Source organism: Micromys minutus (genome assembly GCF_963924665.1).
Source record: "Micromys minutus genome assembly, chromosome: 2".
In the NCBI taxonomy this organism is placed as follows: domain Eukaryota; kingdom Metazoa; phylum Chordata; class Mammalia; order Rodentia; family Muridae; genus Micromys; species Micromys minutus.
In genome coordinates, this window is record NC_137971.1 from 94,826,038 (window position 1) to 94,852,105 (window position 26,068).

Genomic DNA, 26,068 nt, shown 5'->3' on the forward strand with positions numbered 1-26,068 from the left:
TTTTGAATTCTTTTATTAGGGATTGCTCTTAGGTCTAAAGTTTCTTTTTGGTGCTTAGCAAGCTGCTGTGGTTTTTTTTTTTTTTTTTGGACTTTATGCTGTAAACCTGTATTATTAGGCTATTCTTAGTTTTGAAGGTCAAAAAATGAAAAGTTTTTAGCTTTTGGTAATTGTTACTACATATTATTATTATTTTTAGAGAAAAGGAAATAGAAATAAGAGGATTGAGGAAAATATCAAGATTTTCAGATATGTATGAAGGCAGGAAAATGGAACAGCATCTTCGAAAACAGTCATTCCTCTGAGCTCATCCTGTGCCCCTCCCCTCCCTCCTCCCTCTCTTCTTCTTTCCCTCCCTCCCTCCTGGTGTGCTGCCTTTTGGTCTTGTCATTTCTGGCTCCTGCCACGCTCTCTCCTGACTCATGAGTAATTTCTGACTACCTCCTTTTCATCCTTTGAGTCATCTACTTAGGGACATTTTGTCTGCAGGCTAAGTTAAAGTCCTCATATTTTCCATTAGAAACACACCCTATATTTTTCCATTAGAAAAATTTATCGCTCTCACAGTTTCTTGGTTTTGTGGGAAATATCTGCTGCCACCAGATCATACGCTTTGGCCAGGCAGAACTGCTTAATGGAGTGTGCCTAACAATCATCAGCATGCACTCAAAAGGAAAGAATAAAATAGAAAAGCACCCAGGACAGTCCATCTGCCTCTCTCTTCTTTAGAGCTACCATCTCATCCTTCTGTTAAACCTTTTATAATACTTATCTCCATTTTTTTCTGACAGTGGAATTCATGAAGTACATATTAGTTAACTGTCTCATCGATGCAACAAAAATACCTGACAAAGCAATTTAGGAAGGGAGGGTTTGGCTTACAGTTTCAGGGGATACATACAGTCCATCATGGCCAGTCTCCCATACTTCCTCGGAGGCCGCCATCATCCATTGCTTGGGCTCAGCTCACTTTTTTCCTTTTATTTAGTCCAGAACTACAGCCAGAGTTAAGATGGGTCTTCCTGACTCATTTACCTTAATCTAGATAATCCCTTACAGATCTATGAGTTTTGTTTCCATGGCTCTAAATTAACTCTAAATTAACCATCACAGAGCTGAAGAGATGGCTCAGCCATTAAGAGCACCTGTAGCTCTTGCAGAGGACCTGGGTTTGATTTCCAGCACTTACATGGCAGCTCACAACCAATGTGTAAGTTCAGTTCCAGAAGATCTGATGCCCTTTTCTGGCCTCTGTGGGTACCAGGAGCTCTTGTGGTGCACACGCATGCATACAAACAAAGCATTCATATACACATAAAGTGGAAAAAATAAGTCTAACAAGTTAAAAATTAAACATTATGAAATATGTTGAGGTAAAAGGGACTAAGCATGGACAGTCTTCGAGGCTTACTTCCATGTTCTTTCTATCACATCATTTGCATTTTATTATGTGTGTATGGGTGTTCTGACTGCATATCGGTCTGTCTACCACATAGGTACCTGGTGCCCTTGGAGGCCAGAAGAGGGCATGGTTTCCCTGGAAGTGGAGTTTGATTTTAATCTGCTATGTGTGTGGGAATTGATCCCAGAGACTCTGAAAGAGTGGCTGGTGCCGTATCTCTGGGACCAGAAATTTTATTATTTTAACATGGGTGTTCTTGCCTGCATGTATGTATGTGCACTATATGCATACTGAGTGCCTATAGAGGCCAGAAGAGGCTTTAGAGCCCCTGGAACCGGACTTACAGGTGATTGTGGGATGCCATAGGGGTGCTGGGAATTAAATGCAGGTCAACTGGAGGAGTGGCCAGTGCTCTTAAAGCTGAGCCGCCTCTAGGTTGCTCATGATCAGCACTGGGGTAGCTTCTCTTTTATATCCAAGGAACCTTTCTGGGAACTGACTTTTACTCACTTCTCTTTTCTCTATATTAAAAGAGGAAACACTAGCTTGATCCTGGCTTCCAGAGGCCAATACGGAGGAAAGTCAGTTGAGAACACTCTTAGGATGATTCCAAGTTGAAGAACTGCTACCGGAGGCAGCGACACTGTCAGGATTAACTTGGGCTTGCAGGTGGCTCAGATGCACCTGTCTCCAGAGCCTGAATAGCCAGTTTATTAAAGCAACACCTTTTCTTTCAAAGTAGATAGGGTCTTTCCAAAGACACATTCTCACACTGCCCCCTAGTGGGACTTAGAAGCCAACACCCACCCACCATCCTTGATAAGCATTTGCTATTACTGGCTTAGCAAAAAAAGATTTCATTTCCTTTTTTACAGTTAGACTTCTGAGTCCATCAGTCCTACACCTGCAGCTTTAACAGAGTATTGGAAACACTTAAGAAATGGTGAATGTATTGGACACTTAAGGATGTCTTTCTTTGGTTGTTTGGTTTTGTTTTAGACACAGGGTCTCACTTTACAGCCCACAGTGCCCTGAACTCATGGCACTCCTCCTACTTGTTAAATGCTGGTCTACAGGGCTAGTTCCAGAGGCTACACAGAGAAACCCCATTTCAACAAAATGAAACAAAACAAAACAAAAAAACCAGAATGACAAATGTCAGATGGATGCCCCTGGCTATATATAACAACTTAATAATACAAGGAGTCAGTCAGGCAGTGGTGGTACACTCCTTTAATTTTAGCATTTGGGGGGCTGAGGCAGGTGAACCTCTGGGAGTTTGAGGCCAGTCTGGTCTGCAGGACTAGTTCCAGAGGCTACACAGAGAAACCCTGTCTCAAAAGGGGGGAGGGGGAGGAGAAAAGAAAGAAAAATCAACAAACACTAGACCTCAGAAAGCTTGCCTGTCTGTGAAAAGAATTCAAGAGAGAGAAGCCATGAAGGCAGGAATTACTAGGTTAAAAAAATGAAAGTTTGTGTGAAGACATGGCTGAGGCTATTTGGATCCACAGCACAGGTGTTTAAAACTGCTGTGAATGCCTGTACCACAGTCCTGGGTGGGGGTGGGGAAGATAGTCCAATGGGGTTTATTGGGCTCTAGTGTAGTGAGAAGAGGGTGTTGCAAACCACAAGCTCTAGGTGACTTCCTTTGACCTTCCTACAAATGTTCACAGGCACATTCATGCACACAAGACAAACAGAAATGCCAAAATTCAGTGTAGGAGGGAGGAGACTCTCCCAGCTTCAAGTTTCCTGTCTCTGTCTGGCACCATTTTATTCTTATTCTACCAGTACATTCCTGTTATAATGTGTTCTTGTCTTAAACATGTTTACAACATCTTACACACACACACACACACACACACACACACACACACACACACACACACAGTTTAAAGGGATCTGAGCATCAGTCCCAGTCACCTCTGTGATCTCTGAGCACTCACTTGTTTTTCTATAGTGAGACTTAGGGAGGGAAGCCCCATCTGGCTGGAGGACTGAGGCCCACTGAGCACATTTTGAGTAGCCATTCTCAGGTACTTGGTGGAGTGCATTACCTTTTCTGTTGTAATAAAGTGTCCCACAAAAGCAATTTAAGGAAGGTTTTATGCTGGCTTGTAGTTCAAGGGGATATACTGCATTATGGTGGGGAAGCCATGGCGGCAAAGCCATGGCGGCAGGATGGTCATTGGCAGTCAGGATACAGACTGAAGTGGTCTGCCCTTAGTGACCTTTTCTTTCAGCAATTCCTCAAACTGAGCCTTAGCTAAGGACCAAGTGTTTAAGCGCACAACATATGTGGGGGCATATTTCATATTCAAACCACAACAGGAAGGAAGCAGTAGAGTAAGGAGATGCCTTGGCTCTACCACTGTGTAGAGAGGGTCCCTGAACCGCCCAAAGGCTTCCCTGTCTGTGGAGAGGGCTGTTGGACTGGATTTGGGATCCTACACCCAATAACATTCTAAAGTTTGTGTCCACCAGAGGGAGGCACTCATGTGGGAAGAGTGGACAACTGGAAAGTCTTCTCCATCCAGCCAGACTTCATTTGCTCTCACCTCCTCCGCACCACTGGGGAGTCCGTCTTCCTGAACCCCAGTTTCCCTTGTAGCCTCAGGGTATTACTTTGAGTTCTTAACCCTTGGGACTTCTAGATGAGCCAATCAAGAAATAATTCACATAATGCTGAGGCAAAAATATGAATTTAACTTGCAAGCAAACTCTAGGGTAAGTTGTACCACATTTTAATAACCCCAGTTTGGACAGAAAAACATCAAGAACTATAAAGTATCTGAGACAATAAAAACTGCATAGACACTCATGCCTATGAAGAGACCGGTTTATTACTGAGAACATTTCAAGTGGTTAAAACCACAGAAATCCGCACACAAATACATAAAGTGCAAATTCTCACAGGCTAAACAATATACCCTGTTCTTTTTCTTACAGGGAAAGATGAGATACTGACAGAAGCAAGGGCACAATTCTGAGCTACTATTAGAAAAGTATTACATTCTTCATTCTGTGTTTTATCTGCCATAGTCAATAAAGTACACCAAGAGCTTATAGTCGTCTATAACATAGTCTCATCATATAAAGATACAGACCCCTCCCCCATTTGTGCCTGAGTGACTCCAATAACACACATGATGAATCCTGATATTGGACAAAATGCATTAAGCATTATTAAATCCAATGTGACTCACTTGAAAGGTGAGAGTATTAGGTTCAAAATGTCTTCCAGATCTATATAAGCTACATTAAACCTATATGAGATACATTCTTAGCCTTCCTGGCCAAAACCTTGTTTTGTGATATATATATATATTGTACTCTTCAAAGAAACTGACTGTGCTGTAGAGGTTTATGTCAACTTGACACAAAAGCCAGTCCTTTTAGATGAGGAAACCTCAGTTGGGAAAATGCCTCGATCAGATTGGCTTGTGGGGCATTTTCTTGTGATTGATGTGAGAGGGCCCAGTTCACTGTGTGTAGTGCCACCCCTCGGCTGGTGGACATGGGTGTTATCAAAGAGCAAGCAAGCTATGAAGAAGCACCCCTCCATAGCCTCTGTTTCAGCTCCAGCCTCCAGGTTCTTGCCCTGAGTTCCTGCCCTCGCTTCCCCCAGTGCTGGACTATAAGCTCTAAGAGGAAATAAACCCCTTTCTTCCCAAGTTGCTTTTGGTCATGGTGTTTATCCCCGCAACAGCATCGCTAAGGCAATTAAGGGTATGCATGTTTAGTAAACACTGCTTACTGGATATCTCAGTAATACTATTTTAAAAACTGAATTGGAAAAGTAGTTTTATCTTATAAGCTTTTTCCTTTACTACTATTATCTCCAGTTAAATACTACATAACAGGAGATACTGAATTAAGCAAAGTAGGTATTAAAAACAATAAACCATGATCTTTGCTCTCAGGCAGCTGACAGGTGGGATAAGGAGTGCCAGTGAATTAAACAAAATAAATTGGCTTACAGATCAGATAATATTATAAGGTTCAAGGGTAACATATTGCAGGCCAATTAATCTGGCATTAATACTTTGGAAGAATAGGTTAGAAAGGCAGAGAATATCCTAGAATGTGTACTTACTATAAGGTCATTGTGCGTTCTTCCAGGAAAAAGCAGCAGTTGCAGGGGGTGGGAGGTCTGGGGCTGGGAGTTGAGGAGTTACATGATAAACTTGCGTTCCTTTCTGATATTTTCCCTCTAAAGTTTTTGTTTTCTAGTGGTACTGGGGATACTGTACCTAGGACCTTTGGTATGTCAGGCAAGCACTCTACCACTGAGCTGCCTCCCCAACCCTCTCTGCTTCTTTAATGGAGTCCATTTTTATAGTTCGCTGTATTGAGAATCCACTTGTGACTTAGAGGCTCTCATGGACTCTCACGTGTGTGGCTTCTTTGGGTTTTGCTCTCAAGGCCCCATTCCCAGTCTTTCCATGTTCTTCTGTGAATGGAAAATTTAGAAAGCAAACTTTGATCATTTTGTCCTTGTCTTGGCCTCTTAATTAAACGCAGAGGCTCTCCTCTTTTCTTGAATAGTTAAAGATAATAATTAACACCGATTTTGGTTTTGACTGGTATTAAACCAATACTTTGTGATGAGGCAGACAATGCACCATTCTTTTCTATTTTAAGATTCTTTAAAATTTATTTTTGTTTTGTTTTGGGGGGGGGGGGTCTAGATCTCTCCATGTAGCCTAAACTGACCTTTAACTCACAGCAATTCTCCTGCCTTAGCTTCTCCAGGGCTGAGATTATACATATGAGTTACCACAACCAAATCTATTCAACTTCTTTTAGCTTATGGTAAAATGCTTTGAGAGGCAACATAGAAAAGTATTTTCTCAAATTTTTGTACTCTTACTGCCCAAAGCACAGAGAATCCCCAATAAAATCCTTGATCAACTAACTTACTGTTTGGTTGGTATACCTGTTTCCTCATCAGTTTCTAGAACAAATTCAGAAAACAAATTCACTGAAAAAGCCCACAGTGACACCATCTAGTGGTGTCCGGCAACCAGAAATGGGCTTTGAAAGATAGTGAGGTCACTTTATACAGTACATCTCAAATATTCCCTCGACAACAATGAAAACAACAGGCTATGAACAATTCACCACTAAGTTTAAAGCCATCCGAGTGAACAGTTAAGACTCTTATCAGTGAGGTAACAGGGTAGCAGCATTTCACAGTAACAGAAGGTGGGATGCCTAGGGACGAGGGAGGTAGAGCAAGAAAGGTGCGGAGTTTTCAAGTTTGACAGATATCAGTGGAAAGTCTGAAAGCAGCAGTGGAAGCAGTACTGCTGGACTCCTCCAGGGGGCTCCCACTTATGTCTCTGCTTCGTCGATTCCAGGAGCGTCTTGATGAAGAAATGGGGGAGTGAGGGTCTGTCTGCTACATGCAGACACCAGACATCACAAAGTATCCAATACTTTAGATTTGCAGTAAATCTTATATATCTTATAAAGCTGCCCATTCTCCCAGATGAACACAAGTGTGTTCGAGTCTCACACAGCTTGCAAATTACAGAGAACTCCCATCACTGCACCCATGCACCTCCCATTCAAAATGTATACACGTTATTGGTGAGCCCAACTCTAAATATGGAGTGAAATGCAAAAGTTACTGATAGCGCTCTATACAGAAGTCTTGTTCCAACCCAATCCTTAAAATTGTGTTTGAAGGAATCTTTAACTGCCATTTGGTATATCCTTTAATATTTCAAATATTATTCCATTAGAAATAAGGTTTTATGATCACTTATGCCCAAGAATTCTAACCTCTTAAACATTTCATGTTGTCTCTTCATTTATTTTTGACTATTATATACATGTATAATGTATTATGTAGAATGTATTATGATCATAGTAACCCCATTATCCTTCTCTTAATCCTCTTCTACCCATCTGAGCTCCCTTCTATGCCTTTTTTCGTGTTTTTAGAACAGGTCTTGTTTTTGTACCTTATGCACTGTGATGTCTTCACTAGAGATAATAAGGGTGCCCTTAGTGTGATTCTTACTTTGATACCTTTAGTAAAAATTCCAATGAATAACTTCTGATTTGGTAAACAAACTCGATAGCTCTTTGTTTCAGAGTCCAACAACCTGAATTCTCTGAACTTTTTCTTAGAGGTTACACTTTTTAATTTCGGTTTTATTTCTTTTAATTTTGTTCTTCATCTTCTATTGTTCTCACATGATTCTAAAAATAACATCCTAATAGGAATGGAACCCACAGTTCAACTGAAGCTCACACCTAGAACTGGGCTTCTTTTCAGTGATCACTACTGAAGGAAAACAATACAGGCTTGCAGTTTGTGCATCCAAGCAAGCACAAGTGAACAGTCTCACATAGTTTACCCTGCCGTTACAGTGCATGGTTTGTACTTAAGCATTTCTTATGTCATCATTACTGACATGCATGTGTGTGTGTGTGTGTATACATATACATATATATATATACACATACATACATACATACATATATATTGTTTGATTGTTTGTCTCTTGTTGGTTATTGCCATTTTATGATTTCACTTTACTCAATAAATTATAACCTTTTTCTTTTTTTTTTTTTTTGTATTGCCAGGGATCAAATGTAAGCTTTGCTTATCTGCATGTTAGAGAAGTGCTTTACTACTGGCCTATGTTCCAGCCTAATTCTTTTCCTCAGAAATCCAGAAAATACTTGTTTTGATTTATTTGCTTGAAGAGAATATATTCCTGTACTACTGCTGAAAAAAGGGAAGAGATAAACAATGTGGTTTAGCCCAAGGCTGAGGCACACGGGCTGGCACTCCTCCTGTTTGCACCTACGTATCCACTGTGTCAAGTTCACGTTAAACATGCTCAGACAGATTCAAGAATGTAGACAAAATCAAACAGTCTCCTCAACTTCTGCACTCTGGGAACCTTTATACATAGTTGTAATTTAGTTTTTTAGATAAGAGCTCAGATGTCAGCAACTTCACTTTAAGATGACTTATTTCTTATATATGCTAAAGCATAAACAAAAATGCTCTCTTCATAAGTGAAGGGCAATCATGATGTGGGTTTTTTGTTTTAAATAGGCTGTCACATTACTTAAGTATCATTTTGTCCTTGGGCCACTGGGACACAGACACTAAAACGGAATACACATGTTTTTCCATGTACATATAGCTTTGATTACAACACTTTGTAGAATACATGCTATTTCCTAAATTACAATTTACACTCCTAAAAGCCAATAAATGTTTAAAGGATTTTAAAAATAAAACAAAAACATTCCACACACTACTTCTTTAGCACAAAGCCTTAAAAATAAACTCGTACAGAAAAATGGCACTGGGCGTTAACTAGCTATCACCTACAGTCACACAGGACCCAGCTCTATGACAGTGAGGAAGGGACACAGAGCAATAGTGGCAACATAATGTAAAAACTATGTTCGGATTACACACACTCCATCAAAGTCACCCTCAAGCTGCAACAAACCAAACCATGGCTCAGTTAACATTCTAATCGGTTTAGCCTTTTTATCATCTATTTTTAGGAAACAAATCATCTAACATCAGTGCTGTCTCCTATAGGCAACTTTTCTTAATGATTACACCCAAAGGCCTGGTTACTGTTATCGTGGCTATAATGGGTGTATTCTGTAAGCCAGGGAGGGAAACACACAATTTGGAAAGCTTAGACAACACTTTCCCATTAGGCCTTTCAGAAGGCTAAAGAGTCAACCACAAACGGCTTTCCCGAAAACTGTTTTGCATTGGGAAAGATGAGGAGTATTTATAAGACCAGAAACTCCAAAGCCAGCCAGCCACATGCTAAAGTAAACTGACCTTAGTTTTAAACACCCGTTCCAGTGTTTCATAACACCTACAATTTCCCACCAAGCACCATGCTTAACCTTGTTTGGCTTCTGAGATAAAAGGAGATTGGGTATTGAATCGAGGAGGCATGGCTGTAGAAAACACTTATAATTTGATGTTTCATTTCTTATTAAATTAGCCTTACCTTGTCAGATGAAATAAATCTGGCTGTAAACATGTAATTCCAAATAAATGCCGTCCTCCTTTCACGGGGCAGTTTTTCACTCATAGGTTATGGTAACTAAATCCTAGCATGAAGATTCTATAGTCACATTAAGCCACATTTTATTAAGACCTTTTTCTACAACCATCTCTAGAGTCAACAAAACTGTTTCCTATAGAGGAAGTGCCTATATAGTTTGGTAGATTTTCCTTAACTATCTGAAAATGGACTGATGGAATTATACTCAACATCGTTTCGGTTCACTCTAGGCCCTGAGAATGCGCTGAGGAATCTGTCAAGAATAAAGCCACCAGGAGTGCGGCCACTACTGTTTTATGTCCAGTAAACATAAGTCTTAAATATGTACAGTAAATATACACCACACCAGGGGCACCTGAAACACAGGCGCAAAACCACAGACTGTAACATCTGTCCTAAATCAGAAGACCTAAACAACCTATGAACCTTTTTTCTTTTCTTTCCTTTTTGGAGACAGATCATTACTGTGCAGCCCAGACTGGCCATAAATTAACTAATGATCCTCCTGCCTCAGCCTCCACCAAGCTGGGTTTCTAAATTGAAAAACAGTATCTACAACATAAGAACTTTCCCACCCTGGGCAGGACAGCCACACGCACACCATTAAGAAATTATTTCTTTTAACTAACCCTATAGTTATATAATGTTTGACTTCTTTTCAACCATGCTGTGCACAATGACAAGATATATAACTAGGCTTAACCACAGTTCAACAAGAAAACTCACTTTTGTATTATTTGTGATGCAGGAGGAACAGCGTGCCACTGGAACACTTTCATTGCAATAACTGTCGTTTAAGATTTTGAAAATATCTGACTCATATCCAAACATTTTCATTTCAAATGTATATAATCTATTGAGCCACCTGAACACGGGGAAGGAAAGGGGAAAGAAAACTTGGCAGATGAGAGAATTCTAACACAAGGTTCACTGAGTGGAGTTCTTGGAGGTTTCATTCCACATGTCAGTGCAAAGGCATAAAGTACTGATGTGCCCTACACAGAACGCCAGATCAGTCCATTCTTACTGGGCTCAAGAAAATTCTCTATCAGAGCATCAATGAGTTTCTTTAGTTCTTCTTCCAGTAAGGTAGTGTCACTGAGGAGAAAAGACAGAAATCCAAGGTTCTCATCTTTGTAGCCTTAACATTTAAAAAAATTATTTCCACTTGTAAGGAAGGCACACATCTGAGAGGACAACTGAATAATTGGCAAACAAAATAGAAATCCACCCAATTGAAATAAAACAAAAGAAGACTCTTTAAAAATTCATACACAAAGCAACAATCATGAGCTTAAATTGAACTGCACTACTGGCATGTCTTCTGGCCCATGATAAAGTATAAGTTCCTTACAGCCAATGAATTCTCCCAGACTAGTCAATTTAATAGCTCAGAATGCCAGTAGCAGGTATTATCTGCAAGAAAACTGCCATGCAAACTCAATCACAACTGCTCATAATTGTACTATTCTTGATAGGTTTAAAAAGTAATAGTCTGAATGTCCACTAAGAGGATTTAAAAACATGATATAAGTCTATACTGTGGAATATTTGGGGACCAAGGATGATTTTAGCCACTAGGGACCATATAATTATTTCATTTATATATAAAATGTCCTGTTATGGGTCGAATCTGAAATATACCTTGCAGACTCAGGTGTTATACATGCTGTGTCTTCAGATATTGGTGCTATCTAGGGTAGAACGTACGTGAAGAAAATAGGTCCCTAGGGCTATGCTTTTGAAAGTTTTGCCTGAGCCCTTCTTCCTCCACATGTGACATTATGCTCATCCTTGTCTTGGGTCCAGACACTGAACCAAAATCCCAAAAAGCATCACTCCAAATAAGTCCTCCCTCCCTTCTTTTTAAGCATTGAAAACACAAAGAAAAACCAGCATAAGCAGATCTATAGGAGAGGATAGTGGATCAGTGACTGTTTAGGGTTGTAAAGGATTCCTAAAGGAACTCTTTTTGGAGTTATAAAAATGTTCTAAAGTTGATCGTAGTGATGGTCACATAGTTCTACATATATTAAAAACCACTGCATGGTATATAAGTTTTATCTCAATAAAACTTCTATACATATACGTAAAAAAAATTCTCACCTCTGGCCAGGTGATGCACACATCTCTGCATAATACTTTATCTTTGGTTCTGTCCCACTTGTTCGAAGAGTAGCAACACAGCCATTTTGAAACGTAAATGTAATCATCTGGCTGTTTTTGCTCACAGGCAGTACCTATGCAAAACGCCAACAGTTTACACCTACATCTTCATTTTCAAGAACTATAAAATACATCACACTTACATGAAGTATCTAAGGTGTCTAAGTCACAGAAACAAACAAAGTAGACTGGTGGTTGCCAGAGAGTTGGAAGATGGGTGTGTAAAGTTGTTTAATCAGACAGAATTTCAATTTATCAAAGTTAAAAGTTCTGGAAATCTGTTATATAATAAGCATACTGCATGTTTGAAATTTAAGATTAAAAAGGAGGCCAAAAAGTCCTGAGGGAGATGGGTTGGTGGATCCCAGAGGGAGTTGGAAGGAGGTAGTGGGGGGTGGATAAGATCAAAATACAATGTATACTTGTATGGAATTTTCAAAGAATACAAAAAATATACAAAATGGGTAAGATGCAAATGTGGATTAAATACATTATTAAAATACTGAAACAACATGTGGACATTACAGAAGCGAACAGTTATCATCATAATGACAATACAATGAATGCAAGAACTTATCACATAAGTATCTACTGAGCATCTACCGCAGAGGGAGGAGCTTTGAGAGGCATGGAGGAAATGGATCTGCCACATGCAATGCAGCAGTGACATAAGTAGATGCCAACAAAGCCACTGTCACACAGCCCAAAGAAGGTATGTAACAACTGATTATGTAAAAACTGATATGGGACCTGGAATTCCTAGGGAGGATGTAACATCGGCCTTAGGTCTTAAGCCTCAAGCATTCTAGCTAAGTGTCCGGTCACCATCAGCTCTTGGCTTAATCAAACCTTAAGTGATGGTGAGGTGTGAGCCTATAGCAGAAAGGAAAAAAGGTAAATGGAGGCAAACAAGTTGGCCCAAAATACAGAAAAACCTTAAAGCATATGTGTTTAGGAAATCATCAGTTCCTCCATTAGCCTAGAGGTGTGGAGAGTCGGGTTGGAAACATGTGCAAATTAGAAAGCTGTAGGGCTCTGAAGTCAGCTTTTAGACGTCGTGTTCCCACACCATTCATCCCCACTGCACATTCCTTCTCTCACTTCCTCTTCTTCAAGCACACTTCCCTTTGCACCAGCAGCACAGATGGGCATCCATCAAAGAGACCACTTAGTGCACTTGAAACTACTCTGGCACAAAACAATGGTCCTGCCTCCAAGAAACTAGAGGTCACTGACTATAGCATGAGTCATGACATACTGTTTAAAAGAAGATTTTTACTGTTGTTGTTGGATTTGTTTGTTTTTTAAAGAGGTGTTTTCCAGGGGCTTCAACTTCTAGCTGAACACGCAGAATGCTGGGAAGGTGGTACACCTGGACAGTGCTTGGAACAACGGCTCTCGATCTGTGGGTTTCGAACCATTTGAAGTTCACGTATCGGATACTTAACACTGTGATTCATAACGGCAGCAAAATTACAGTTACAAAGTAGAGACAAAATAATTTTATGATTGTGGGTCACCACAACATGAGGCTGTATTAAAGGGGTGCATCATCAGGAAGGCTGAAACTACTGGCTTCGAAGGTTTTGCCCAGGACTACATTTGTAGGACCTCTTCCATGTGGCTGCTTTTAAACTGTGACCACCGTAAACCAGAAAACATGAGCACACTTGTTTGGATCTTATACAAAACTTATTGCAGCTTGAGATTTTATTTTTTTGGTGACTCGAGTCATTAAATTGTCTTCGTTGTTTGAAAAAAGAAAAGGTACTTACTGATTTCTTATTTGGCTGGCTGCTATCATACCCAGTGGTTATGTCCCGTACATGCAAAATAGCAAATGCCCCACAAGACTTTGGATATTCCTTTGGAGACTCAAAATTTCGAATTCTTTCAAAGATAGTTTTGATGGTGGGTGGATCGTAACACAAGAAATATGAAGTTTTTGACATGTGATAACCGTATCTGCACAAAGATTTAATTAAAGCTAAAGTTAGACTAGGTAACTTTTGGGATATGAGCATATTAAAGATAAGCCAAGATAATATTTTATAGAAAGTGATACTGATAATATTAACAGTAAAGAAATATAGACAGGAAGTGGTGGCACATGCTTTTTTAACTCCAGCACTTGGGAGGTAGATGCAGGCAGATCTCCATGAGTTCAAGACCAGCCTGGTTTACAGAGTGAGTTTTAGGTTACCCAGGGCATCACAGAGAAACCCTGTCTAGAAGGAAGGAACCAACCAACCAACCAACCAGAAAAGCAAGCAAGGCAGGTCTGTCATGTGAGACTCATGTGAGAACTTACATTTCGTAAACTTTTGTCAGTTGCTCCATCAGTGTTACCTTCCTGGTATCCAGGAAAGAGGCCATTTCAGCAACAACAACAGCTGCACTCACTCCATCTTTGTCCAGCACGGAGGTTCCGCACAGAAAGCCTGAGGGTTAGATGGTGTCTTTAGAAAAGGGGAAAATTTCTGCTAGTTTCTAGTTTCACACTTCTTCCCTGACCAGGGAACTGAAGAGCATAGTATCGAGCCAGTGTGATAACGTATGACCGTATCTCAGCACTCGGGGCTAAACTGGGAGGCCAAGGCCACTCTAGGCTGTGACAACCAAGATCTTTTCTCAAGGGGCTGGAGAGATGGCTCAGTTAACAGTACTGGCTGCTCTTCCAGAGGTCCTCAGTTCAATTCTTAGCACCCACATAATGTCTCACAACCATCTGTAAATGGGATCTGGTGCCCTCTTCTGGTGTGTCTGGAGACAGCTATGGTGTACTTATATACATAAAATAAATAAATCATTAAAAATTAAAAAGGGGGGGGGTCTTGACTCCTCCTCACTCTCTTAAAAAAAAAGATCTTTTCTCAAAATAAAAACAGAAAACACTGATGTGAACCACAAACACAATGATGGCAACAATAACACCCAACTCCATCAGAGCCTAGTAACAATGTACTCAGGGCTCTTTAAGTTTTTCTCTGATAGAAAATGTGATTCAGTCTTCTTGGGTAATCAAAGTTTTTAGAATGGCAACAAAAACACAACACTCGATTAGACTGTGCACACCTCTCCTTAACACCGTGGCTACACAAAGCCTTTACCAAGCCCTTCTCTGCGATCAGACTTGAGGGGTTTTCATCGATGAGCTACTGTCCGTTTGAAGGCAGATATACTGCTAGGCATGCATCTCTGCATTTTTGCAACACAAAATTATAGCCAGAAGGAAAATGTTTGCTCTCTACAGAATTACTGTATTTTAAATGCTTTCAACCAATAAAATAAAATAAAAATCAAAAAGGATATTAGTATTTACTACATACCAATAGACTCTTCGAATGCAAAAAGGACTTCTTTGCCATGTTCTAGGAGGTCTTTTATCCTACTTCCAATCCACTTAAAGCCTGGTAATGTTTCCTAAAATGTAGAAGAAGCCACTCCATTTAACTGACTGTGATGAACACATATGAAAGAGCTTATTTCTAAATGCACATAGCTCCTGCATAGTGAGCTTCTGCCACAGTCCTTGGCCCATAAAGGTTCATATATTGGTAGATATATAGTCTCAAGCTACCATAACCACACACACAGGCACAAAGAATGACCCGTTAGTAGAGCATCAGGTGATTTACGTCAAATACAACATGTTTATAAGTGGTAAATAGAGACTCACAATGACAGGTGTGTGTATACATGTGGTACAATGTACACTGCCTATTAAGTACTGTAATGGGTGCTTTACATCCTTTGTAATGCTTACAAACATTGCTGCTGTTGCAGAAGCTCAGAGATTGCTCTTCCCAAGACTGCACATAAGGGATGGAGACAGAGTTTAATTATATTGCTTTCCTGAGGTAAGTGCTGTCCTTTAAGTGCATTATAACCTTAATATGAGCACTCATGAAGGATGTGATTTAGTCTTCTCCAGTAATCAAGGCCTTTATGTTTTTAGTGACATAACATAAGCACACCACATGTTTGAACTGCGTGTACTATTCCACAGCACTGGGGCATAGACAGAGCCTTCACCAAGCCCTTTTTGTAATTAGGTTTGAGGGTTTTTTCATCTGATGAGTTACTGTCCAATTGCAAGACATGTCCTGCTTTGAAGTCAACAGAGCGGGCACATCATGTACACTAATCCTAGAGCTCACCATCACTGATCTCCTTCCTAGTTCACTTTTCTGCTTCCTCTCAAAACAACAACAAAAACCCCTATAAATAGAAAACCCAACACCACCATCAGTAAAAACAAGCAAATTTATAATATTGCTTTTTTGAATAAAGTTTCTTTTATGCTCAGGATATATCTTTTTGCTATACACAAGGAACATGTTAATATAATTCAGAATCTTAGCCCTGAATAAAACTTCAGTATCTTCTAATTTGTTTTGTGTTTATCAAGCACAATATTCATTATTTGTTTTTTGTTATGTATGATGGGTGTGTATTACACACACGCATGTTCATGTGAATGAGGGCATATGTGTGCAACAGTCCACTTGTGGATTTTAAAGAACAACATTGGGAGTTGGTCCTCATCATTCAACCTTATTTAAAACAGGGTTTCTCCATTGCTTGCTGTTGCATTCACTGAGATAGCTGGCCTATGAGCTTCAGAAGGATCCTCCTACCCTCAAGCCCCATTTCATCATAGGAGGACCAGAATTTCATGCATGCAATATTATATCCAACTCTACATGGATGCTGGGGATTCAAATTCATACAACATTCATACAACATGGTTCTATACAACATTCCCAGACAATACTACATGGAACAAGAAGTGTTAGTATAATGTCCTAAAGAACATTTCATCTTAGTCAGAAATTCACATATTAGATGATTTTGGCTAGGGTGTCTAAATTATCAAAAATATCAAGCAAGCATGAACAGAGGTAGAAAACAGAGTTATTAATGAGATCAATGAAAGTCAGTGTGGTCCAGAGATGTCTTTACAGAAACATTTAGCAAAGTAGCACACAGATTTCTAATGAATTCCGCTTCTTTCTTACCTCAAAATGAAATCCTTCTTTAAGTGCAATTGCCTTTAAAATCTTAGAGGAGACAGTGGTGGCTAGCATGTAAACATTCTTCACATCTGCATTTGGTTTGTTTTTCTTCCAGCAATCAAACATCCACCACCCAAACAGAGCTGCCAACTCATTCCCTGTGAAAACTTTCCAATGACCACTGCAGAAAGAATAAAATTCAGTGTCAAGACCTTCATAGCTTCTCATGAAAACTTTCTGAATTTTAGCTTCAAATCACCTTCCTTTAGATGGGAAACCCCAAACTATATTACATGGAACTTTTGACAAAACATTTATTCCATCTTTCTGTGTGTAGTATACATGTGTATCTGTGTGCGCGCACATGTATGTCATATGTATGGAGGACAGAAGTGAACCCTGAGTAATTTCCTATATTACTCTCCACTTTATTTTTAAATATAGTTTAAATTTCATTTCACAGTAATTCTTCAGAAAGACTTAAATCACTAAGCCATCTCTCCAGTTCTCTGACTTATTTTTTTGAGACAGGGCTTTCACTAAACCTAGAGATCATCAATTTAGCTAGGCTAAAGTGAGCTCCACAAGCCTCCTGCCTCTGTCTCCACCAGTGCTGTGAGTTCATATATGCAGCTGACCTGTGTCCTGAAAACACAGATGTCTTGTAGTCATTTACTAGCTCTGGCTCTAGAATCTTGACATGCCATCTTCTCTGACAATCCTCAGTTCTTGGGAGGAGGAGGTGATGCAGATGTCCCATGGAGGGCTGAAGCTCACATTACTTACTTCTCCTGAAGTTCTGCCACTGCCAGACGGTCTGCATCAGGATCTGTGGCTAGCACTATCCGGGCATTTTCTTTCTCCGCCAGTCTCAGGGACAGTTCCTAAAACAGTGACCCAGAAAAGCGAGATTATACTAAAGAACCGATATCCAATGTTCTTGTTCCTAAATGTGGACACTATTCCAGTGATATGAATTTCAAAAAGCATGCAGTCTAGAGAGACTGAACTAAAACCATTCTCTACAGGAATTTCAATGAAAACTCCTAATTGCTCTGCTATAATTTCACACTCTGGAGCTTGCTGCAGAGCACGAGAAAGGCATGTAAGTCATCTCTGACGGGTCACTCAGACACATCTCGTCTGGTGGCTCATAAGCTAAGAATCACTGAAAGTTAAAAACAATACCAGCACAGATTCTCCTTCTTCAGGGTTTGGACATTTAACAGTAGAAAAGTCTGGGTCTGGATCTTTCTGTTCTGGGACTGGAATTGGAGGCTTAAAACCAAATACTTGAAAAGCCAACTGCACGTAGTCATGTCCAACGCCATGGAAGGAGGTATGCACAAATTTCAAGGTGGTCTTTGAATTTAAGTCCCTGTAAAGGAAAACCACACAACCTTACTTACCACTTAACCACTTCTTATAATAAACAATTATAAAATAACAAATATGTCATAACAGCTTTCAAAATACCCATAAAGAGAACACCCAACATCCATAGATACTTGGTAATTGATTTCAATATGTCAGTTCTGTCAGCCTGGCTTTTCTTCTTCAAAAATCATATTTTACAGAAAATACTTTAGTACTTAAATACCTTCATTATCACATTTAAAAAAAACTGAACAATATTTTTTAAATGTTGTCTAATATCTGTGTTCACATTTTCTCCAAATGTCTAAAAATGTCACCTGGTTGCTATGTCTCTCAAATCTTAATAGCTGAATTTTGGGAAGCTAGATCAGTGGTAGAGTGCCTGTCTAGCATGTATTTAGCTAGTATTAGTATTTCAATCTCTAGAACACACACACACACACACACACACACACAAAGTAGCTTTTTTTTCTTTGAAAATTTTTCCTCTTCCAGTCAACTCTTTAACTCTGAAATGGAATTTACACATGTAAAAGAAAAAATACGAGAATTAATCAATTTTAAAAATGAAGATTCACAATTCATGGAAAGCCCTGAAATGAGTGATTTTTCGTCTACAAATACACAAAAGTAATCAATGATGTGCTTTCCTACTTTTACTAACAACCACTGATCTTCTTTTTTCTTTTCAATTAATTACAGTTATTCTTCACTTTGAGACTTTGTAGTCTTTGATTAGTGACATGGCCCTTGCGCTGGTTCTTCTATGTCTTTAATATTAATATTAAATGTTAATTTAATATTACCTAAGTATCTCCTAGTATGTTAGATTGGAGAAGAGGGCGGGGAGGCAAGAAGGAAGGGAGAGAAGGAGAAAGAGAGAGGGAAGGAAAGAGAGGGAGTGATTGATTCTGACATCAAGCTCGTTTAGGACATTTTCTATACAGGCCTGGATATGTGTTAATCATATTCTAAGGTCATCCTACAGTACCTGTAAAAACAGATCTTTTTCAGATCTTCCATGTATTTCTTGCAAATGTCCTGCAGAGGGTCTTTCTTCAGTGGGCTGGTATCCACTAAATTATCATTCCAAGAATCATTCCAGGGTTCCACACACTCTTCTATACATTTAAGAATTTCTTTATCATGTGGAGATGTGATTTGAGCACCAGTTTCCCAATAAACCTACATGATACATAAATAGATCCGTAATTAGTTAAAATGCCCGTTAGGCTCTTTCTTAGCTACAGCAGAGGTAGGTGATCTCTAGTATTCTGAAGAATATCAAATTAAGCAAGTAAATATGCGAACATTAGACTAATTTACTAGCACTAAAATACATTAATGGTCATGATTTCGGAGAGAGTCTTGTCAAAAGAGAATCATGTATTATTTCCTACCTTAGAATAATAACAAGTAGTAACAAGTCAACATAAGGCATCATATAACCACCTTAATTTCACACACTAGTGTCAATTACACTCTTAGATTTATAATTATGGGTTAAAGATAATATATAAAAATAATATTTAAAGAAACATGAAATGGGCTGAAGAGATGGTTCAGCAGTTAAGAGCACTGGCTGTTTTTGCAGAGGACCTGGAACTACCTGGAACTCCAGTCTCAGTCTCAGAGGGTCTGACACCCTCTCCCAGGGCTGCACTGAGGGTGTTGTATACACGCAGACAAAACATTCATGCAAAAAAAACCATGAAGTATCCACAAAGATTTACACTATTAAATTCAGTTATATGAAACAGAAGAAACCATTTCCATTATAAAGTATATATCAAAACTAAACTATGTATCAGAAAAGATAATGTTAAATATCTATATACACATTTCAACCAGTTTCCAATTTATCAAGCAGCTTAATTAATAAGGCATCAGGAACAATCACACACAACCCCAAAAGGGTGGAAAAAGTTAATTCTAAGACTCTCGGGTTTCAAAGCTGGAGGAAACGTTGCTTAGATAACACTTATGCTAATGCTGTCATGGAAATGGCATAGAGCCCCGCTGTTACACCCTCAGAGGAAAAAGCACAATTCATTCGAGTGCATATACTTTGTGCTAAGCTGTCACAGCAACGTGACGAATTATGAGACTTAAAATTCTTCTATCAACAACTGAATCAGCAGCAAGGATACAAACTCATAGAAACTAACTCATTACTGAATTAAAAATAGGTCAAGACAAAAATCAAAAAGAAAATTAAAAACCTCTTAGAATTAAATAAAAGTAAAACACAACACACCCAACCTCCGGGACACAATGAAGACAGTTCTAAGAAGCAAGCTTATACCTCTGAGTGACTATGTTAAAACAAGCAAACAACTCTGAGAGATCTCATAGTAGCTACTCAGCAACACACCTAAAAGCTCTAGAGCAAGAAGAAGTAACACCCAAAGAGTAGAAGGGAAGAAATGATCAAACGAGGCTGAAATCAATAAATAGAAACAAGACAAAAACAATACAAAGCATCAATGAAATGAAGAGTTGGTTCTTTAAAAGAAAAAAAAAAATCAACAAGATCAAGAAACTCTTAGCCAAATTAACCAAAATATGGAGAGCAAAATATCCAAATTAAAGATGAAAAGAAAATTACAACAGACACTGAGGATATTCTGAGAATAAGGACGTATTTTAAAAATCTGTATTCTACTAAACTGAAAAACCTAAAAAAAAAAAAGGATGAATTTCTTGATATATAACCTATCAAAGTTAAATCAAGATTGAGTAAACAATTTAAACAGATCCATAACCTCTAGTAAAATAGAAGCAGTAATTAAAAGCTGACCAAAATTTCCATATTTTTAGGATATTTGTGCTTACTTTCATGAGAAGTTTGTTGAAACCTGTGTATCCCCTCCCTCAGATTTACAGATGGTTGTGGGCCATCATAGTTCCTGAGAGTTGAACTGGGATCTTCTGGGAGAGCAGCAGTGTCTTAACCCTGAACTGTATCTCTATCCTCTCTCCAGCTTAGTTTCTGAGACGGGGTATCATGCTGAGCCTAGTAGAGCTCCTTGTTTCAGCTGGAATGGCTGGCCAGCGAGCCCCAGGTTCTTCTGTCCCACGGCACTGGGGCTGCAGATGCACACTGCTGAACCCAGCTATTACATGGGTGTTGGGGGAACCAAGCTCAGGTCCCCTGCTTTCAGTGCAAACGCTTTACCCACAGGGTAATTTCCTCAGTCTCTGTTCTGTATGCTGTAATAGGTATGGTACCCTAAATTCTGTGACTTCAGCTCATACTTCTTCCTTGAGTTACAATTCTCCACATCCAGCTGCTCACAGAACATATGCTTACCTGGTTGACTCGCCATGTCTGAAACTTACATGTCACAAACTGAGTTAATTATGCTTCTTTCCTACCTCTAGGAATGGGCCAGGCCACAAATCTTTTTGTTTTGCTTTTTGAAACAGGGTTTCTCTGTGTAGCCTTGGCTTGGCTATCCTGGAACTTGTTCTGTATAGTCTGGCCTCAAACTCAGAGATCCGCCTGCCTTTGCCTCCCTAGTGCTGAAACTAAAGGCATGTGTTACCACTACCCAGCAGGCCCCAAATCTTAAATCAGTATTAAACCTTTCACCCATTTAAGATAGAACTTGGTGTGTCTGCAGTCCTTCCACACAAAAAGGCAATGTAAGGATATGGGTGCATCTCCCAGACGCCTGAACTCAGCTCAGTGCTGTACTGTGTGCCTTCCATGAGGACCCCAAAAGTTACTTTCACTTCTGGCACTCTACTCTTGACGTTTTGTCCAAGGAGGCTGATGTAGCAAGAGAAGCCTGGGCTGAACTGAGAGAGGGGAGAGTGAGCTCAAGGTATGATTTCCCCAACTCTTCCCATTCAGTCTTCAAATTCCTGATTAAACACATGACTTGATTTCTGCAATTATAGAGAGGATATATTTGGAATGGGATGGAGAAATCAAGGAAAAAAAGAAGTAAAAACCCCAATGATGAGACCACTGTGATATACACACCCTGGGAACCAGTAAACGCCACCAGAGGTACACATTCTGCGAGAGCCAGTAGCCAAGGTTTTATATGTTTCCAATGCCTGGCATAGAAAATACCAAGTATATATCATTCAAATAAAAGTTATAAAACAGGCAAGGGTTGGAAGTCTAAGGCTTACCTTGTACCCGTTGTCTTCTTTGCGGTTGTGAGATGCGGTAATCATCACACCCGCAACTGCTTTGAGCTCCTGAACTGCATATGGCTGAAAAAGAAAAAAATCCTAGCAGCATTCTCCCATTTTGCTTGCTAGACATTCATACATTTTCTAAGAATGCTACGTGGTAAATAATGCAGGACACTTAGATATCATTATTTGAGATCTCCCTGCTCCAGGTTTGATAGGTAAGGTCCTTCTCTAACATACACAGTTCAGCAACCATTCATTTATCACCTTGAATGGCCTTTCTTCTCAATCTCCTATTGCTTACTGGTATAAAAATTTCTTATTCTTTGTTATATAATAATATTTTGTAGATGCTACATGACAGACACTTTGTTGGACTGGACATCTAACCCATTACACATTACATGGGTTTTATCTGACATTACACAGTCATTAGATAGAAGACTCAAAGGTCTTTTGTTTTCTAATTTGAAGATCTTTACATATAATCTGTAGCCTCCATGGCACATAAGTGTCAGCTCACCCTTTTCTTGATTATTTCTCTTCCCTGGACACTTCCTTCCTGTTTCCACCATCACACCGACCACTCTCCAGACCACAAAAGGTGGGGGAGGGAAGATGTTCCAGGTCTGATCACGGTAGTCTATTCCCTTAACTTGATTCCAGGAACAGTTTTAAAACCCACACCGGATCAGAGTTCCTTCCCCCAAGATACTCTGGCTACCCTTGGTTTGAAGTCATGGTGATAAAAGGGAGTAAATCTGGGAACTGCTAAAAATACCTTATCAACTACAATAGAATAATCTATAGACATTATTCATTCTTTAAATATTTGATAAAACTTGTATATAAAATCATCTGGACTTGTTATTTTAAATTTGAGAACACTTTTAAAAATACCAGCTAAACTCAGTGAATAATTAGAGATCTTCTTTAGGCTTATTTCTTACCAGTTTTGATGTATCAAGTGTTGTTCTAGGAAACTGGCTATTCATCCAAGTTTGCACATTTATTGAGTTACACTGTTAGAAATACTGTGATTATCTTGGTTTCTACTGTATTCATCCTGCACCCCTTTTGTTTGTGTCTTACATCTTTAGCACTCCACGGTCTCATCAATAAATAAATTACATTTGTTTAGTTATTTCAGGGGCACATTCATGGCATAAGGATAGCGAACGACTTGTAGAACTTGGCTCTCTACTTGTACCACGTGGGCTCCAGGGACTGAACTCAGGTAGCCAGGCTTGGCACCTGTCGCCATCTCTTCAGCCCAGTTTTGCCTTTTGTTGCTGTCTTGCTTGTACTTTAATGATTTCATTCATTTTAATCTGCTTTAGCACTAACATATTATTAGGGCACAAGCTCGGTATCTTAACATCTTTTCTTTTGACAACACATTCATTAAACTTACACAAAGCAGGGCTTAGTTCCACCTCACAAGTTTCGCTGTTTGTTGTTTTCATTGCTGTTCTGTTTTAAAGACACACAGTCTTTGCTTTATGTTGTCAATATACTCACATTTCCACTACCACATTTTAGTCAAGTGGCACCAGTCTCCTCAACGTGTTCAAATTTGAGACCATGTACATCATCAATACAACTGTAACACCATAACTAGGACATGACTTATTAGCTGCACTAAGTGCAAATGTGGTTGGTGGCTCTTTAGTTCAAATCAATATACATATATATACGTGTGTGTGTGTGTGTGTGTGTGTGTGTGTGTGTGTGTGTGTGTGTGTGTATTAAAAAATGCTCTATCAGGTCAGTGGCCAATCATACCAGTCTTTTAAAAGTCTGTTGGTGACTGTTCACTGTCTGTTTTTCAGCTCTCAGGTAGAAGTGTACGCAAAACCCCCCTCAACCTGCTAATAGTGTGCTCAAATCTATGTGTCTTGTTTGTCCTGATAAATCAATTTCTGAAATAAGATCATTAAACATCTCACCATGACCATCAGCTGGCCAAATTATACAGACCAAGCTCAAAGCAAAACTATCTTCCTCCTTTAGTTAGATTTTCATTGGATTAGACACATCTATGGCAAATATTTAAATCCCATTGTCTTAGGAAACCGCCCAAAGGACAGCCAGCCAGCTCAGTAGTAACTATCACTGCATACTTACTACGAAAGGTGTAGGAACGTATCTTGAAAAAAGGTAAACAGGAACATCTTTAGCAAGCAGCACTGCAGCAGTGAGTTTAGCAAGCCTAAACAGAGAGATTTCACTTAGTCCTTCCCATAATTTTAATAAACTAACCTTCCATATAATAAATGTTTCACAACAGAATTATTCTGAGTTTTGAAACAAGGTCTTCTGCAGTAGCCAAGCTGGCTGGAACTCACTATTAGGTAGGTTTGTTTCAAACTCACAATCCTGCTCAGCCTCCCTTGTGTGCTGCCATGCCCAGCCAAACAATTACTTAAGCTAGATGCTCCAACCTGAAACTGTTAAGTAAGGGTTTTGTTGTTGTTGTTTGCTTGTGGTTTTTCTTTAAGGAGCTAGGGATATGGCTTAGTATGCACCAGGCCCTAGCTTCATTCCCAGACACCCACACATAAGACAAAAAACCCTAACCCTCCAAACACAAACAAGAAAACTAAGAGGTCTTTAACAACAAACAGAACCAACACTACAATTCTTTACGTCTCATTCATCGTTTGGTATAATAGCTGTTTTAAGCTAAGAAATAAAAAAACTTGTAAAAGGCAACAAGATAAAAGGATAATGAGACAAATAAATTTTGTAAAAAGATACCATGATTATCAACGTATGAAAGGACCCTGGAGCAGGATTATTAGAGAACAGAAGCTTCATAATTACTCCTACCCCGTTCCTATAATCTACCTCCTCAATATATACACTGATATTATTTGAACTTCCAATACTTTAAGAAGTTATACTACTATAAAATCTAAAGCTTATCTCTGAGGTGTTTTACTTCTATTTCAGCTAAAATTGTCCTCAAGCTTCAGTAAAACATACAATTAGCATTAGCATGGGATAGTGCTGCTGTACAAAGGTCTCATTTCAGAACTCTTGCCACCAGAAAAAAATATTTAAATATTTTACCCCCATTCCAAGGTAACCTCTGCAGTAATTGACACTGTACCTCTGGCTGCTGCAGCTGCTAGTCACTTGACCCCGAGTGTCATAGCCAACAACAAAGCCTCTCTGCTTGAAGTCTGAAAAACACCTCTCCAGGTATTTGTACATCCCCTGAAGCAAACAAAGAGAAGATCAGTTCCTTATCCATCTTAAGTGCCCCCCATTTCCCTTTCAGCACTGAACATAAACTGAGGGCCTCAAACAAACTAGGCAAGTGCATTGCCACTGAGCTACAACCCAGTTTACGACTGAAGTCTCTTGGTTTTATTCAGCTTATTGACTCAGAACTGGGTTTGATGTTCATAGCCACGCTCACTAATGTGGGAGCAATACTGCTCACCACATTACTACAGAAATGCCATTTTAGTAGCCACAACTCAAGCACAACACACAAAACACGAGTGAGAGAAAAACATGAGGGTCGGTAAGAGGTAAGGGGGCATGTCTGAAAGAACATTCAGAAGAAACCAGGGAGACTAGTTTTTACTTCAAGGCTCTAGAGAACAGAATTTTCATCATGTCACTATGTAGACCAGGCTGTTCTCAAATTCAGAGTTCCGTCAGCTTCAGTCTCCCCCTCCCTAGTGCTGGGGCTAAAGGTGTGCACAACACCCAGCCAAAGAACTCTTCCTGAAAAGAACTGTGTTCTTGTAGACACATAAATGATTTCCAACATAAATTTGGGGCAAGACAAAAGATCAAAATTGGGTCTGTCCTTTTTGTTTATGAGAATACCTTCCTGAACAAAACAGTTTTTTAAAAAGAAGGGTACT

At 39.4% G+C, this 26,068-nt stretch overlaps 1 protein-coding gene across 1 annotated transcript in view; it reads right to left on the reverse strand.

Moving 5' to 3' along the window:
* Positions 1-4,255: 4,255 nt before the first annotated feature.
* PGM2L1 (phosphoglucomutase 2 like 1) overlaps positions 4,256-26,068 on the reverse strand; it is a 45,098-nt gene continuing 23,285 nt past the window's right edge. The window contains exons 3-14 of the mRNA XM_080912584.1: positions 25,300-25,406; positions 24,312-24,396; positions 22,179-22,262; positions 19,024-19,217; positions 17,844-18,033; positions 17,442-17,539; positions 16,659-16,836; positions 14,967-15,060; positions 13,949-14,078; positions 13,413-13,602; positions 11,578-11,711; positions 4,256-10,569 (exon numbers count right to left, since the gene is read on the reverse strand). Coding sequence (XP_080768710.1) covers positions 10,467-10,569; positions 11,578-11,711; positions 13,413-13,602; positions 13,949-14,078; positions 14,967-15,060; positions 16,659-16,836; positions 17,442-17,539; positions 17,844-18,033; positions 19,024-19,217; positions 22,179-22,262; positions 24,312-24,396; positions 25,300-25,406 — 1,587 coding nt within the window. The 3' untranslated portion in view covers positions 4,256-10,466. The remainder of the gene's footprint in view (positions 10,570-11,577; positions 11,712-13,412; positions 13,603-13,948; positions 14,079-14,966; positions 15,061-16,658; positions 16,837-17,441; positions 17,540-17,843; positions 18,034-19,023; positions 19,218-22,178; positions 22,263-24,311; positions 24,397-25,299; positions 25,407-26,068) is intronic.